At 40.7% G+C, this 16,879-nt stretch overlaps 1 protein-coding gene across 1 annotated transcript in view; it reads left to right on the top strand.

Moving 5' to 3' along the window:
* The window catches only part of HOOK3 (hook microtubule tethering protein 3), a 109,178-nt gene that overhangs the window by 7,399 nt on the left and 84,900 nt on the right, over positions 1-16,879 (top strand). Inside the window, exon 2 of the mRNA XM_075556585.1 lies at positions 3,715-3,800. Within this exon, the coding sequence (XP_075412700.1) occupies positions 3,715-3,800 (86 nt within the window). The remainder of the gene's footprint in view (positions 1-3,714; positions 3,801-16,879) is intronic.

Raw genomic sequence — 16,879 nt, 5'->3', positions numbered from 1 at the left:
GGAATAACGGCTAAAGTAACTTTACTAGATTTTGCCAATTTTTTTATGTCATCTGATAGGTGGGCTCTGAACATATCCCAAACAAGTAACGATGGCTTTTTCTTTAAGGCTGCTCCTGGTCGTTGGTTCCAAATTTCTTCCAGCCATTTTTTTGTTCCATCTTCATCCATCCAGCCTTTAACATGTGCACGCACAGTAATTCTTGGTGGGAAATTTATCTTTTTAGGCAAGATCTTTCTTTAAAAAATAATGACAGGACGCAGCTTAGTTCCATTAGCCAAACATGATCGAACAACTGTAAAGTATTTTTTTCATTTCCTGTGGTTTTGAGAAAAATGTTTTTTTCTCCTAAACTTGCCACAGTTCTGTTGCTTGGAAGATCAAAAGTCATGGCAGTTTCATCCATATTCCCAATATCTGCCAGGACATAATTATAAATCCTTCTTTGTTTTATAATAAATGACTGGAATGACATAATTTTTTCTTCAAGGTCTTGTGGCAATTTCTGGGAAATCTTTGTTCTTTGTCACAAACATAGTAGGCCAAACCTATTCATGAAGTGGATATACCATCCTGCTGACGCAGCAAATTTTTCAATACCTGCTGCTTTATAATTGTCATCCTTAGACATTTGTAGAGCACGTATGCTGATTCCCATGCGTGTTACGCAGTAGCCATTTTGACGACACTCCATAACCCATTTATGCAATTCACTCTCTAGAGCCCCATAAAAGATGTTAAAATTACAACAAGCTTTTTTAGCTTTTGGAATCAGTTCCAAGTCAGCCTTCATTTTACGACACTCCCTCACTTGCTTTTCGTCAACACAGAATTCCCTACTTGCAATACTGTTATTGCTCTCTTCTGCTCTTGACACAACCTTCATTTTGAAACCAGCCTTATATGACCGGTGTTTTGGTTTTGGTTCAAGAGTATCCATTTCTAATAGGATAAAAAAACAAGACTTTGAAAAAGGACTTTCATGGTAATGCCCCACCACCACCCACAACGTGTTAGCTGGGAGGAGGGCGGAGGAGTCTGTGCAGGCAGGGGATGCAGGATGTGAATTAACACAGAGACCAGAGGGGAGAGATGGAGCGCAGCCACAGACACATCCTTACCGGTTCAGCTGCCTGGCGTAAGTGAATCACTATGGGTGCTTCTGTGAATTGGAGCCTTCCACGTCATAGGATGACTGATTGGTTAGATATGAGTAAACAAACATTCAAAGTCCTGCGGTGTCAGCGGGGCTTTGAATGAACAGCGGAGAAACGGCAATCACACGCAAGATAATGGGCGCTTGTCTGTTACCTTGGGGGCCCCAGCGAGATGTTACACCTCGCTGGGGTACCACTGAACCGTGTATGAGCCGAACCCCAGTTTTTCAGCACATTTTTTGTGCTGAAAAACTCAGCTTATACACGAGTATATACGGTAAGTAAAAACAACTCTTACGCAAATCTGAGATCCTTTCCCTAACTTCCACCATTTAGAAGCTACTGAGTAGTAATTATTTTAAGATTTGGCTTTAAAGGGAAACAAACCATTTGATCTTAAAAGTAGACACTCACCTACTCTCAGTAAGCTACCACATTTATTAAAGACTATTTAGCAATACACATCCAAAGCGTTAAAACGTGCACACACTTAGAGCCAGCATTTTCACGTCTAGGAATTAAGTAGTACTCCTCACTACTGTCGAGTCAATTCCAACTCATAATGACCCTACAGGACAGGGTAGAACTGCCTCGTCTCCAGAGGGGGGAGGGACTGGTGGTTTTGAACAGGCAAGAGCAGCCCAGAGTGCACCACTACGCACCAGAGCTTCTCTTCTAGGATTAGAATCCAGTGAAGGGAGGAAGGAGAGGAGGACAGATGGGCACTTAAATGGGATTCCTAACATTTCCGCCCTGTTTGTGGTTGCTGCTCTCTGCCATTGAGTTGACTCAGACTTACAGAGAAGAAGTGCCCTCAACGTTTCCTAGGCTGTGTCACCGTTACAGTAACAAATCCCTAGGTCATTTCTTCTCTGGAGCTGCTAGGCGGCTCTGCATCACTACGTTTAGATTAGCAACTGAGTACATAACCACTGGGCCACCAGGGCTCCCTCCACCTAGTCTAGTTCACCATAATATCATCGGTTAAATGCATAAACCTGCTGAAACAGTGCTCCCGGCCTCTTTGTTTCTTCCTTAAGGAAGCTCTTCATAAAATGAAAATCAAATAATCTCATTCTCTTGCTTAAGCAGGGCTTCACACTGGCCCATTCCCATTCAATCCCCTGCTGAGAATATGTATTTCCAGCCCAGATATACTGAAGCAGAACCTACAAGATTACCTGGGGTTCTGGAAGAATCACTTGGGGATCTTGTTAAAATGCAATTCAGATTCAGTATATCTGGAGTGGAAATGAACAAACTGGAATGAACCCTTTTGAAGCCCAGGCTTAAAATCCTTTGCTCATTTCTCATTGCTCTTAGATAAAAGTCCTGACATAGCTTCTAAAGTTTTGGATGGTAGTTGTTGTTACCTGCTATGAAGTCAGTCCCAGACTCACAGTGACCAGATGCACAATAGATTGTTATATTGTCCCATGCTGCACCATTCCCATGATCTGTTGTAGTTGGCTTTTGTAGATCACAGAGGGGCCCTCGTGGTGCTGTCAGGTAAGCGTTGGGCCGCTTAACTTCAGGTTGGCAGTTCAACCCACCAACCACCTTGAAGGAAAAAAGATGAGTCTATCTGCTCCTGTAAAGATTGACCACCTTTGAAACCAGATATAGGGTCACTATGAATCGGAAACAACTTGATGGCAGTAGATATATCTCCAGGCCTTTCTTCCTGGTCCTTGTTAGTCTTGAAACATTTGAAACCTGTTCAGCAGCACTGCATGGATGCATGGTGGCGTCTCATGAACTGCATTGGCCAGGAATTGAATCTCCTACAAGGATGATGAGAATTCTATTGAACCAGCAGTACCTCTTCCCTGGATCTATTTTAATTGCTTTTCATTACTAGATTGCATACCAATCTTTGTCTTTGCTGTTTATATTTTCCTTTCCTAATACCTTCATTTCACTATGTTATAAACTCTGAGTACCTGGACTATTCTCAGTCTGAGTATCTGAGTACCTGGACTATTATCAGTCTGAGTATCTGTCTATTATCAGTCACTCATTTCCAGGTTCTGGTTGCACTACTAGGTCAGATCATCACTCCCACATTGATTTTTTTTCTTGTCCAGATCATTTCTATCAGGAAAATGATCGTAGATTTCTGGCCATATGCTGACTAGTACAAAGTCTGTTTTAATTCCAAGTGCATTGAAATAGTATAAAAGTAATTTATTTTAGAAAGATTAGTGCAAGACTAGCTCCAATGCTGTGGAAATTAATGATGTCGCAAGTGTCCAACTTTTCCAAATGCTGTACCACTCTGTGTTACCCCGATGTCAGCCACCACTCCTCTTCCGAAGTAGATGCCTTTGCATCCCAGGCTCTGGATTTGCTGTAGTATCTCAAAGGAACTCAGGCTGTTAAAGGAAATGGTTCACGTGGCTGTGTGCTAAGTCCCAAACCTGAAGTTTAAATGTCGTTCTGGAGGAATCGCCTCATCCACATGGCTGAGGAAGCTGGTGAAATCGGGTCAGATAATCACAAAAACCAGTCTAAGAAGTCTCTTAAGTAGTTAACCCTAGAATTTGTTCTTTTCCAGATCCAGACATTTAATGTAGAAGCACCATGCCAGACCGTGGAAGATTTAACGAGTGGGGTTGTGATGGCCCAGGTTCTTCAAAAGATGTAAGAATGAATGGTTTATCTTTATGTATGTTCTTATACATGGCTACTTATGAAGTTGAAAATGTGCACCAAGCATATGGGAGCTGGAGGCACAGGGAATCCAGGGTGGATGATACCTTCAGGACCAGGGGTGTGAGGGGCGATGCTGGGAGAGTGGAGGGTGAGTGGGTTGAAAAGGGGGAACTGATTATAAGGATCCACATGTGACCTCCTCCCTGGGAGGTGGACGGCAGAGAAGGGGGGAAGGGAGACTCCGGATAGGGCAAGATATGACAAAATAACAATGTGTAAATTACCAAGGGCACATGAGGGAGGGGGAGCGGGGAGGGAGGGGATAAAAAAAGAGGACCTGATGCAAAGGGCTTAAGTGGAGAGCAAATGCTTTGAAAACGATTAGGGCAAAGAATGTACAGATGTGCTTTATACAATTGATGTATATTTATGTATGGATTGTGATAAGAGTTGTATAAGCCCCTAATAAAATGTTTAAAAAAAGAAAAAATGTGCACCGAAATTACAGTGCTGATGGGAAACAGGGAAACGTGAATTGACTGATTGCAAGTTTAACCAGGACTGTAATTGTTATGACACTCCAGTGGCTTTCACACTACCATTCTTGTGCTTTTGGGTGTACACGAAGCAAAAACGGTCATGTTGATGACCAGCATTTTCCATTATAGACACCAGCTCCCTGTAGTTCCTCTAGAATTTTGCTCAAATATCATCTTATCAGTGAGACCTGCCCTGACTTACCTATGTAAAACAACAGCAACTATCCCATCGGACTGGCTAGAGTATTCATTCAGCAAATGATCGCCTTTCATCTTTGTGTTCTCTGAAGCACTCACCACTGTCCGATGCACCATGCACAGGCATCTTCCACTATGGGAAAGCAGAGTGTTTCTCTGAGTCCTGGCTTAAGCAAAAACATAAAGTGAAGAAATAATCACCATTCATTTATATGGAACATTCTTTGAGCATTCCTAGTCCCAAAAAGTAACCTATTACATCACCCCAAATTCCACATAAAATATTAAATAGCACTGACAGGGGATTCACAGATAGATATCAAAGCCATGGCCTCTTAATGCCAAGTGCAGTTCCCCCTGGCACAGAGCTTGGTGATACCCCTCTGCTGCTCTAGGCATGCACTGCCTCTTTAAGGCCCGTTGCAAAACACACCCAGGTGCTAGTTTCACTTTTTACCATTTTTCCATAAAACTGAAAATCCTCACACGTTTCCCCCATCCCCACCCCCACCCCCCATTAGCACAAATTGGCACCGATCTAAGTTTTTCATAAAAGCAAAGTAGTGTGAAATGAACTTTGAAAAGTCATGGATAACCTATATTTGCACATTTATATGTTATTTGCAACCCCCACTACACATCCACACATAGAGACTGTAAGTGCTACGTGAAGCCTGATACTTTGCTTTGTGTAGCACCTGAGCAATTCCTGGGTTTTGATTGAGCCATATGAAATTGCTTTTCTTTGCAATTAAAAAGTGGCCAAATATAAGTAGTTTCTTATGGCTCATTCTCCAGGTAGTGATGTTTGTTGGGGGACTAAAGAAATGAAATATCTGTGTGTGATCATACAAAACACACTTCATCCTTTCATTCTTAGTGCTTGGAACACCTGGCAGCTTATAAAGTTGATACTACTGTTTGGCTGCCTTCAACTTTTTAACCTACGAATTTTATAAATAAAGGATTACCGGTGACTTCGACAAGTCACTGAGTTTGACGTGATACGGAGGTATCCTCTTTTGAGACCCTGAGCAACTGCTGGACTGTTGAGAATTGAAGTCATTAAATAAGTCCTTTCAGTGACCTCCCTGCCATAAACAGCGTAGCGCTGCCCGTGTGAGAGGGAGCAGACATGCCTACGTATCAGAGAATCTGCCTTTGTGCCTTTACAGCTGGCGCTGATGCTTGAGAACCAGAGCCTGCTTTTGCCGTCTTCTGTCACCTGACGTATGCGGCACGTCTCCATAGACAGCAGAGCCGCATGTGAAACCTGGGTGCTCGGTTCTAGAACTCTTCTGAGAGTGATCTCGACATTTCATGGACTCCTAGGAACGATGCCTTCATGATTTTTAGTCTTTGAATAGTTGAGAGAGGTTCACTGAAGTTCTTAATAAAAATTATTCGTGGGTACATGATCCTAGCTAAGTAAATGAAATTTTCTGAAGCTAGTTTGAGACAGATTTCTGTCGTGTGCAACAAGTGAGAAAAGTGCATTTGTTTATTTTATCAAAACAAGGTCATCGCATACATGTTCTGCAAAGTTCTTATTTTACCTTACCAAACTTTTGTGGGTACATTTCTCAATACTCAGTTTTCTGCTTTTTCTCCCTTGTTTCCTTCTTTCTTTGAGGTATAATATACACACAGAAAGCATGCTTTAAAGTGGTGGTGTTTATATGTTTGCATAGATTTATAGGATTGTATAACATCGTGGAAAGGACACAGGATCAGACAACATTTCATTTGTCCTTCCTAAAGTCTCCTTAAGTCAGAGACAACCCACTATCAGCTAACAACATACACATACACACGTGTGGTGTGTGTCCACACGCATGCATGGAAGGGGGCTTTAAACAGTTTATGTAAAAATTCCAATATCTTTTCATTCCATTTTCCCATTGACTTTTTGAAACTCCCTCACATACATGCTTATAATCCACCCATCCATGTGATCATCACCCAGATTAAGAAATAGAACATTTCTAGCACCCAGATGGCTCTCATCATGTGCTCCCTCCTAATCAGTACCACCTGCCCTATAAATAGCTGTAATTCAGATTTAAATTGTAAAATTAAAACCTTCAGTTACAGTCACCTGTTCTTGAGCTTATATGTTAAATTGTCCAGTATGTGCTCTTTATGTTTGGCGTTACGACAGTGAGTGGAGCTTGCAGATCCACAGAGCTGCAGGCGAGCACTTGTAAGGTTTGTGTGATCACAAGGGGTTGAAGGGACCAGGGATCAAGCACCAAAGAACCAAAAATCATATCATTCGTGAATAAGGGGGAGTGCAGGGTGGGGACCCAATGCCCATCTGTAGGCAACTGTACATCCCCTTACGGAAGGGTTGCGGGGAGGACATGAGTCACTCAGGGTGTAGTGTAGCATCGATGAAACACACAACTTTCCTCTAATTCTTAAATGATCCCAGTTCTACCCTACAAACCTGGTTAGACCAGAAGATGTACAGTGGTGCAGATAGGAACTGGAAACACAGGGAATCCAGGACAGATGAACCCCTCAGGACCAGGGGTAAGAGTTGTGATATTGGGAGGGTGGATGGAATGTGGGGGGGTAGAAAGGGGGAACCGATTACAAGGATCTACATATAACCTCCTCTCTCAGGGATGGGCAGCAGAAAAGTGGGTGAAGGGAGATGTCAGGCAGTGTAAGATATAAAATAATAATAATTTACAAATTATCAAGGGTTCGTGAGGGAGAGGGGAGCAGGGAGGGAGGGGAACAATGAAAAATGAGCTGATTACAAGAGCCCAAGTGGAAAGCAAATGCTTTGAGAATGATGAGGGCAGCAAATGTGCTTGACACAATTGATGTATGTATGGATTGTCATAAGAGTTGTATGAGCCCCCAATAAAATGATTTTTAAAAAAGGCAAGACGTGTGTCCCAACTATCATCAAGTCAATTCTGACTCAAAGGGACCCTATAGGACAAAGTAGAACTGCTCCTTTAGGTTTCCAAGGCTGAAAATCTGTGGGAGCAGAAAACTTCCCCTTTCTCCCATGGATGGGTGTGAATTTCTAATGCATGCCCTAATTCTAGCCCAATGCCCTAATCCCCTACAGCACCAGCTCTCCTTTCAGCAAGCACAACACCCCAGTTTAGTGCTTGACGACATTCAATTTCCCCCTCCTAGGGCTCTGTCTGGTGCCGTTGGTGCTGCTGTCTGCTTGCTGGTGCCTCTCCAGTGTCACAGCTCCTTCTCCTGGATAGTGGAGGCTCAGGATGTATGGATCTTGGGGTACCAAGGACACGCTTTTCTCTTGGCTCATCTTTCTTGATTTTAGTGAGATCCTCATTTCTGTTGCTGAGATTACTCTCTCTCTACCCAGCAGGATAGCAAAATTGACCAGTGTCCATTTTAGAGGCCCGTGCACCCTGTTGGCATGGTCTCCTCCAGTCACTTGGTGGAAGTTAAAAAGAGTATTGCTAGGATAACCATGTCAATAAGTTCACTGCAGCACGCTGGCTTACTTGTGGCAATCACTGATTTGCTTTCTGTCATGCAGATTAATTTTTTTTCTGGAATTTGATATAGTCAAACTCAGACCTCAGACAGTATGTTTTCATTGTGTGAAGGGCGGTAAGAAGATCTAACTTCCTTCCCTCACCCTAATTATTTTGATACTCATTTGTTATTGCCCATATTGATAGTTTAGTTCCTTTTGTTGCTGGATAGGTTTTCATTGTGTGACTATATTGTTAGTAGGTGCCCGAGTCAGTTTGACTCGCAGTGAGCCCATGTGCAGAGGAGAACTGCCTCTTTGAGTTTTCTGGGCTATGATCTGTAGGAACAGGTCACCAGTTTGGTTTTCCATCAGCCATTGACTAGACTTGAACTGCCAATCCTTTTGTTAGCAGCTGAAAGCAAAATCACTGTCCGTGTACCATCATCACTGGTTGATGAGCATCTAGGTAATTTCACGTTTGGAGCAATTAAAAAAACCTAAAAGCTTCTACAAACATACATGCTCAATAATACATGTTCAGTAATTTAGACTTAGTAAAATGAGCATACCATTTGTTCCCACCAGCCCTGTATGAGAGCTTCAGTTGTGGTACATCTTCACCAGCACTTGCTAATGAGATTAAGATTTATTCAGAAAAAGGGCGGTTGGAAGGGACAGAGGAGTGCAAGGGGTATAAAACAGTGCACTGGAATTCAGGGAGGCACCAGCCCACATGTGAGTACTGATGACTTCAACTAAAGAACATCTCACAAAGACAGATAGAGTCTCAGAACAAAGTAATTATAATAGTCACTTGCTTAGTCTTTGGTTGAGGTCACACTGAGGAAGGGCTGGGTGCAGGGAATGGGCCTCTGTTGGATACTTGAATAGAGAGGCTGATTGTGAGTGTTTTCAGGGACTAATAAGAGATCTTGAATCATAACATAGATCCTTTCGGGTAGTGGGTCATAAAACATTGGTTGACATTTAAACAGCTGTAATCAGGGTATGGATTTGAAATTCAGATGTCATACGAATCTGAGATAAACATTGGTACCAGGACCTGATTTCCCACAAACAGCTTGTCTGGGAACCGTAGATGAAATGGCTCTGGGGCCCTTTCACAACAATTCTCTGTGTAGCAGTCTTGTCGTAAAGAGATGTTGATTGGTTCACTTTCTACAAAAAGACAGCTGTGTCAAGGTTCCTTTCATTACCATGTTTCTCTTCCGCATCCTGTCCTGACCACAAAGGGAAGTCGCTCTGCTTCCCAAGGCCTCTGGCAATTAAAGAGCCAAATGACAGGCACCTGTGAAAAGCCTGAGTTGATCATTGTATTCAACCAAACAAACTTGGAGTTCCAGGCAGTTTAATTATGCACATACTGAGTTTAATCCAGTTGTTTGGTTCCACAACTTCCCCATTACACCATTAACAATAATCTTTGGTTCATATATATTTGCTTATTTCATGTAAGTGAACTCCAGCACAGTATTTTTCCTTTTGCTGCAAACTTGACCAGCATAATGTTTTCATGTTCATTCACGTTTTGGCATGCTTCAGGAAGCTTATTTCTCTTTGTGGCTGCTTAGTATGCCATGGCATGTCTAACTCGATTGTTAGTGGACATATTCGTATTTCCATCTGCTGGCTATTGTGAAAAGGGCTACAGCGAAGTCAGGGGTACAGGTTTCTGTGTATGTTCTTGTCTTCACTTCTGTGCATATGTATGCCATGAATAAATACCTTGGATGAGGATTGGGATTGATGGGTCATAAAGTAGCGCTGTGTTCAGCCTTTTGTGGGAACCCTAAACGATTTCCCACAGTGGCTGTACCATTTTCTACTCAGTTTGGGTCAGGGTTTTAGTGTTTCAACAATACCTGCTTTTTTTTTAAGCTTTATTAACATATAATCCACACGACACACAATTCAATTTTAAAATTATATTAGATCTTTCTTGATCATTGTCATTTTAATGGAGGTAAGATGGTATGATTCTGGTCATGAGTCACCTCTCTCTGTTAGCTAATGAGAAGGACCATGGGTGTAGTGGCCACGTGCTTGGCTATTAACCAAAAGGTTTGTGGTTTGAGCCCACCAGCAGTTCCTGGCAATCAGCTCCTGTAAAGATCCTAGTCTGGAAAATCCTAGGGGGTTCCACTCTGTCACCTGCGTCACCCTGAGTCAGAACCAAGGAACAGCAATTGGTTTGCTTAGTTTATGGCTAATGATGTTGAACATCTATTGTGCCTCTTGGCCATTTGGATGTCCTCATTTGTGGACTCCCTTTTGGAGTTCTGTGCGTATTTTTTGATAGAGTTGTTTGTCTTTTGTTGTTACGTTGTAAACATTTTAAGCATATTTTGGGGGTGTTGGGCTTTTAGTTAACATAAAATTCATGAAAATTTTCTCCTAATCTATGTTATCTACATTTTAATTTTGATTTGCATTTTTTCAATGATGCTAAATTATCTTTTATTATTAATCACTTTATTGGTGGGCTTTTACAAATCTTATGACAATCCATCATTCAATTTTATTAAGCACACTTGTACATGTGTCACCATCAACGTTTCCAAAGCATTTTCCTTCTACTTGAGCCCTTGGTATTAACTCGTCTTTTTTCCCCTCCCTCTCCTGCCCTCGTGAATCCTTGATCAATAATACATTATTGTGGCTATTTCATGTTAAATATCTTTTGGGATATTTATTTGCCATGCATTTGGTGAAGTGTCTGTTTAAATATTTTGCCCCTTAAAAGTTTTTTTTCTTTCCCCATTTTTAAAGTTTGGCTGATTTTCTTCTTATTGAGATTAGAAGTTGTTGTTATTTGAAGTACAAGTCCATTACTAAATCCATGTTTTAAAATATTGTGACTTCCTTTTTCATTTTCTTACTAGTCACTTCTGCAGAGCAAACATTAGAAACTTTTTATGCCATCTAATTCATTGATTTTTTATCATGTTTTTGTTTCCTTTCAATGGTTAACATCATATTAAGAAAATTTTTCCAAATCTAGGCTCACTAAAAGTTTCTCCTATGCCTTCCTTCCCCTGGTACTTTGTAGTTAGTCTTTTTCAGTCTTTGCATCTTGGCCTCATGCACTTGGAGTTACTTTTGCATATAATGGGGTGAGGCCCAAGTTTATATACATATATTTTTGTACATTGTTACTATCCAGCACTATTTGTTGAAAAGATTCCTGTCATCATTTTCAGGATTTGGGGTTATATTGAACTGCCTTATGCCTGTGCTGACATAGGTGGATAATTAGATTTTTATTCATTAATTTTTTAAAAAATAATTTGTTTTGTTAAGTGCTATTGAGTCAGTTCTGAGTCATAGCAACCTTATGTATAACAAGGAAACACTGCTCAAGCTTGTGCCATCCTCACAGTTGTTACATTTGAGTCTACTGTTGCAGCCGCTGTGTCAGTCCCTTTCTTTGGGTGTCCTTTTCTCTGCCTTTCTTCAGTACCAAACCTTCTGATACAGTGTCAGACGAGCATCCTGGCTATCCTTCTAAACTCGGTTTCTTTGTTCTTTGACAGTCCATGGTTCTTTCACTACTCTTCACCAGCACCATGATTCATGGTTCAGTTGTACTAATCTATCAGCCACTAATCAACAAATGCCAAGTGGAAATTCCCTCTAATATCTCAACAGTTTGGGATCGTGGCTCACTGTCACTTTTCCCAATGCTGGTTTTCGAAATTCTTGGTAATTTGAATGTATACCCTGAGAATCCTTCATAACTCTCCGTTTCTTGAACTCTCTTCTCCATTGGTTGATCTTGCCTTCAACCCCATGTAGGTTTCACTCCCATGAATGATTATACCTTAGACCTTTGGTTCGCAACCTTTCTAATGTCGCGACCCTTTAACACAGTTCCTCATGTTGTGGTGACTCCCAACCATAACATTACTTTCCATGCTACTTCATAACTGTAATTTTGTTACTATTATGAATAGGGCGACCCTGTGAAAGGGTCATTTGACCCCCCAAAAGGGTCGTGACCCACAGGTTGAGAACCGCTGCCCTAGACCTTTTAACTACCATTAGTATGTAAGACAAATAAAAACTGTCAAACTGACTCTAATTCTTAGTGACCGCAAGTGAAAAATAAGTAAGCCCTCTGTAACATTAGTTTCTATATTTATCGCTATTTCCTATCTTTATGCTGCACTCCCTCTCTGTTACCAGCACTCTCCTCCTGCCCCTTCTTTCTTAATGATAGTGAGACTCCTCATTCCTGCTTCTGAGATTTTTAAACCTAGTGTCATAGAAAAATGACCAGTCCCTCATTAACACCCCGCACACTCAATTTGCATGTAGTCATTTGGTGGGAGTTAAAAGGACTATGGCTAGAGGAGCCATATTAAATCATTTACTGCTGCACTACAGGTGGTAATGGAGAAAATTGGAGTATTAGATGAAATTTTGTGGATGTTTATTTTGTTACATGTAGTGGAATTATGGTCATTTAGGAAAATTCCCTTATTTGAGATGCATATGAAAATTTTAAGAGTGAAATGCCAGATGCTGTAATTTTTAGAACTTAAAAAAGGATGTGGAAATGTCAAAATGGTGTATGTTTTGTTAGCTGTATGTTTACCACAGTAAGTAAATCATGATACGGAGCAAATATGGCAGAATGGTACAATCTCTGATTGGCATATGGTTGTTCATACTACTTTCTGTTGTTCTGTATGCCTGAAAAAATTAACTACTTTGTACTGTCACCACATTGGTCTGGCCATCATCATCTCTTACGTAAATTATGCTAATAATTTTGCGACTAATATTCTGACATGTGTCCGCCCACAGTCTAATGTGAATCCAGCAGCCAGCGTGACTTGTTCGAAAGTCATGTCTTCTGCTCATAATCGCGTGTGTTTTGGATACACCTTTTCACTCAGGTCAAAGCTGAAGTCCCTGGAATTGTAGGACTTTAAGTGATCTGGACCATTTGCTACCACTCGCACTTTATTTGCTGGTATTCTTCCCACTGCCTTCTTGTTCCCCCTCAAACCTGTCAGGTACCATCCCTCAGAGCTTAGCAGGGCTTCAGCTCTGCCTGGGCTGCCACAGTAGGCACCTTCCTTCCTTTAGGTGCTGCTGGTCAGTTTCTTCCTCGGGGCACCCGACTTAATAGCGCCACCACCTTTGCACTCCATCTCCCTTTGCTCTGCTCCGGAGTAAGTGTTCCGGAAGTAACTGAGGAATGACGATGGAATTGTAGCTTTTGTCTTGGAAATTTCAAGACAGCAACTTTATTTTCTTTTATCCTTTATCATCAAGGTTTTTCCACATACTGATTAAAAGAGCAAGTTTAGAAGGGGCAAGTTGTGCCTAAATGCTATTCGCTTTGTCTTCAGAGCTCAAGAAAGAGAGGCACTCAGGAAATAGATAGGACCAGAAACAGAGGAAGGTCCAAAAAGTACACAATGGTGGAGTGCCTCTGAAAATGATTCTTATCTTTATGTAGGGACTGAGAATAACTTGCTACATTTTGTTATGATTGTGACATTTCACTATCGTCTATACTCAAGTATAAGCCGACCCGAATATCAGCCAAGGCACCTAATTTTACTACAAAAACTGCATTAAAAATGTGCTGGAAAACTCGACTTATACACAAGTATATACGGTATTAAAGCCAGCTTTTCAATACACATTTAAAGTCAGAATACCAAAATAATTGTTATAAGTAATTAAGTGATTGTTTTAAAAAATAGAATTCTACGAAAGAAATCAGCATATTAAAAAATGCTGAAGTTTGTCAATAAAAATCCTATAATTAAGTAATGGACTAATAATGCAGTGTTTATATTACAAACGATTCTAATTTGGAGACTTTCACCAAGAACAGTGTAGTACCTAATTCTGGCAGTCAAAATAATAACTTTTTTCCTGGGAAAAGAATTAGATGCAGTCAGTAAACATGTTTCTGGAAGTAAATTAAGAATGAAAACATGGGGCTTTGCCCTTTAATTTCAGCTATACCCAGTATGCAAGTTACAGATAAGTAAACATATTGCTGGCAGATTTTAGGGAAATGATTGTGGATATTTTGTGTTTCTCTTTTTTCCTTAGGAGTCAGGACAGTAAGGTGCTAAAAATAGCCTCTTACTCAGGAAGAATGCTCTAGTGAGATTACCACGTGGTCTTTGCATATCAGTGCAGGCCCATAATCTATTAAGATTTTAAAGACATGTTATATTCCTTGATCCTAGGCTGAGAACAGTAACTAAAGGGCCCTTAGAGAGCACTGCTGAAATTTGTAAACTGCAGAAGTTGTGGCCATTTGCCTGTAGATTAAGTCAACGTTTATTATTAGGAATAGTCAGATTGAATTTGAGAAGAGTAGATTCTGCTGCTACTGGTATGTGCTGCCTAAGTACTAGATTAGAAGTTTCTTAACTCAAAATGCATCACTTTTCAAACGTTGCCTTTCATTTTACAAATATGTAGAGAGCACCTGCTCTGTGCTAGGTGTGAGGGAGGCATTGGTGAGAATGTCATGAACAATGGTTGTTGTTTTTCTTCTTCTGTCCTAGTTTACAGGTATAAAGGATATAATTACCCATAGGACCTTAGTGTTGTATTGATACCAGTTGGGAGTTGAATTCTGTGTAACAAAAATGTACTATCAACTCTCAATGAATTTAGGAAAACTACTTAATTTTTGAGTTCATTGATTCCTGACGATGTCATCAGCGTAGTAATAACTACCTGTGACATTTTGTGACTTGAGAGGGCTGTCTCAGTGACTGATGAGAATTGGGACACTGTTTGTAATGCCTGATTTTATACATTTGATCAGGACTTTTCTACATTCTTGTATTCATACGGTGTATAGTTCTAAATTGCAAGTAAAGTATCTCATAATCTTGGAATTCTTGACATATATAATTTTGTAGGCATTTCAAACAATTTTTTAAAATAATGAATTAAAGGCTTTCTTGTAAAATGTAAGTCTGTTTTAGCAGTGTGACCCTGAATTACTGCTTGCTGGGAACTTACTGCAGAGCTTGACTCCTAACCAAAGGTGGGTGAGTCAAATTCACTGGAAGACACCTAAGAGGAAAGGCTTACATCCTGCTTCTGAAAGATCCCAGCACTGAGCAGATGCACAACACAGTTCTCCTCCGGAGTACATGGGGTCACGTAAGGCAGAGGCAACTCAGTGACAACTAGTTTGGCGTGGCTTTTAACAAGTTCAGGTAATTATCAGCCACAGAACCCCAAGTTCACAGATTGTCTTCCAGTTTGTTGTGAGGCTTTTTGGGTGGGAAAGCTTAATCTTTCATTGTCAGTGATTGTGCCTTTTAGATTCAATATCCAAATACCTTGACTATTTTTTTTAAAACTCTAAGTTCATTTTTATAATTTGTAAGTATTTCAGTAGGATTTGCTTCCAGGTGTTCATTTACTTTCCATTACCTTTATTATTACTATTTTTTAAACAAGGAGACATTGGGGGATGTCCGTGCAGTTTGTGACAGTCCCGTTCTGACGACTCTTCCTCCTGCAGAAGTGGCTGCGTCCTGTTTGCAGACATCATGCTTGTGGCCCCGTGTAGTTAGACAGGGGATGAAAAACGGACAGTAATTGGATCATTGCTATCATCCTGGGGATTTATATTTGGGATCAACAGGTAGTTGGTCCTTAAACTATTTGCAAACTGGTGTGATGAAAATTCAGAAGGTCTTTGGCATTGTTTATGGAAAAACGAAAAGTTGGTCGCAGGGAACATGGTGTCAGTGGAGAAGAGAGACACAGATGAAAGTCAGAGAGCGAGTGCTGTTTGGGTTCCTGACAGCTTTCTAGATTCTTATTCACATGCTTCATGAGACCCAGATTTTCTCTACTTTAAACTATCTTAGTGTTATACCAGTGTTACCTTTTTTGTGTACAATCTTGCTCAAATCGATCGATTTCTTAATAGCAAAAGAACTTTGACTAACATATTAGATGAGTTTAAAATGTAGATGAGTATGAATATCCACATGCAAAAAAGTGAAGTTAGATCCCTTCTGGACCATACACAGGCCTAAGTGTAAGAGCTAAAGTTGTAAAACTCTTAGAAGAAAGGAGACATAAGTCTTCACGACCTTGAATAAGCAAACGTGTCTTTGATACACCAAAAGCACAAGTGATGAAATGAGAGAAAATGTACCGATTGGACTTTATCCAAATTTTAAAAAACCTTTGTGCTGGCATCAAGAAAGTGAAAAGACAGCTGACACCTGGGAGGAAATGTTTGCCCATCCTGTGTGTGATAAGGAGCTGGTATCCTAGAGGGACAGCCGACCAGAAGACCCTCACTGACGTACGTCAACACAGTCACTGCAATGACAGGCAAAGCAGTTACTGTGAGAGTCAGTCGTACAGGAATGGGCAGTGTTTCCTCTGGAACACACGGCTCACTGTGAGTCAGAACTTAGTTGGCACCTAACAATAGTAATATATGAGGGGGTTTCAAATTTTTCATGGAAAAATGGAATTAAGAGATTATGGAATTTTTCCACGAAGTTTGTGAAGTTCTCTCTCTCTCTCTCTCTCTCTCTCTGTGTGTGTGCGTGCGTGTGTGTGTGTGTGTGTGTGTGTGTGTGTGTGTGTGAGAGAGAGAGAGAGAGAGAGAGAGAGAGAGAGAGAGAGAGAGAGAGATTTTTTTTCCTGGTTTTGGGCAAATAGAAATAGCTGTGGTGTTACGGAAAACTTTTTGGCTTGGAAATTCCTAGAGAATGGCAGGTGTGGGTGTTGTAGTCTTAGACAAATAATTTCTTAGAACATAAGTTTCAAAATCTTTAAAATGAGGGGAGTACTGGACTTAACTTTTCCTTTTTAAT

The sequence above is a fragment of the Tenrec ecaudatus genome, chromosome 8 (assembly GCF_050624435.1).
Source record: "Tenrec ecaudatus isolate mTenEca1 chromosome 8, mTenEca1.hap1, whole genome shotgun sequence".
In the NCBI taxonomy this organism is placed as follows: Eukaryota; Metazoa; Chordata; class Mammalia; order Afrosoricida; family Tenrecidae; genus Tenrec; species Tenrec ecaudatus.
The sequence above is the reverse complement of the archived record's forward strand: the minus strand, read 5'-3'. Positions and strand labels throughout refer to the sequence as shown.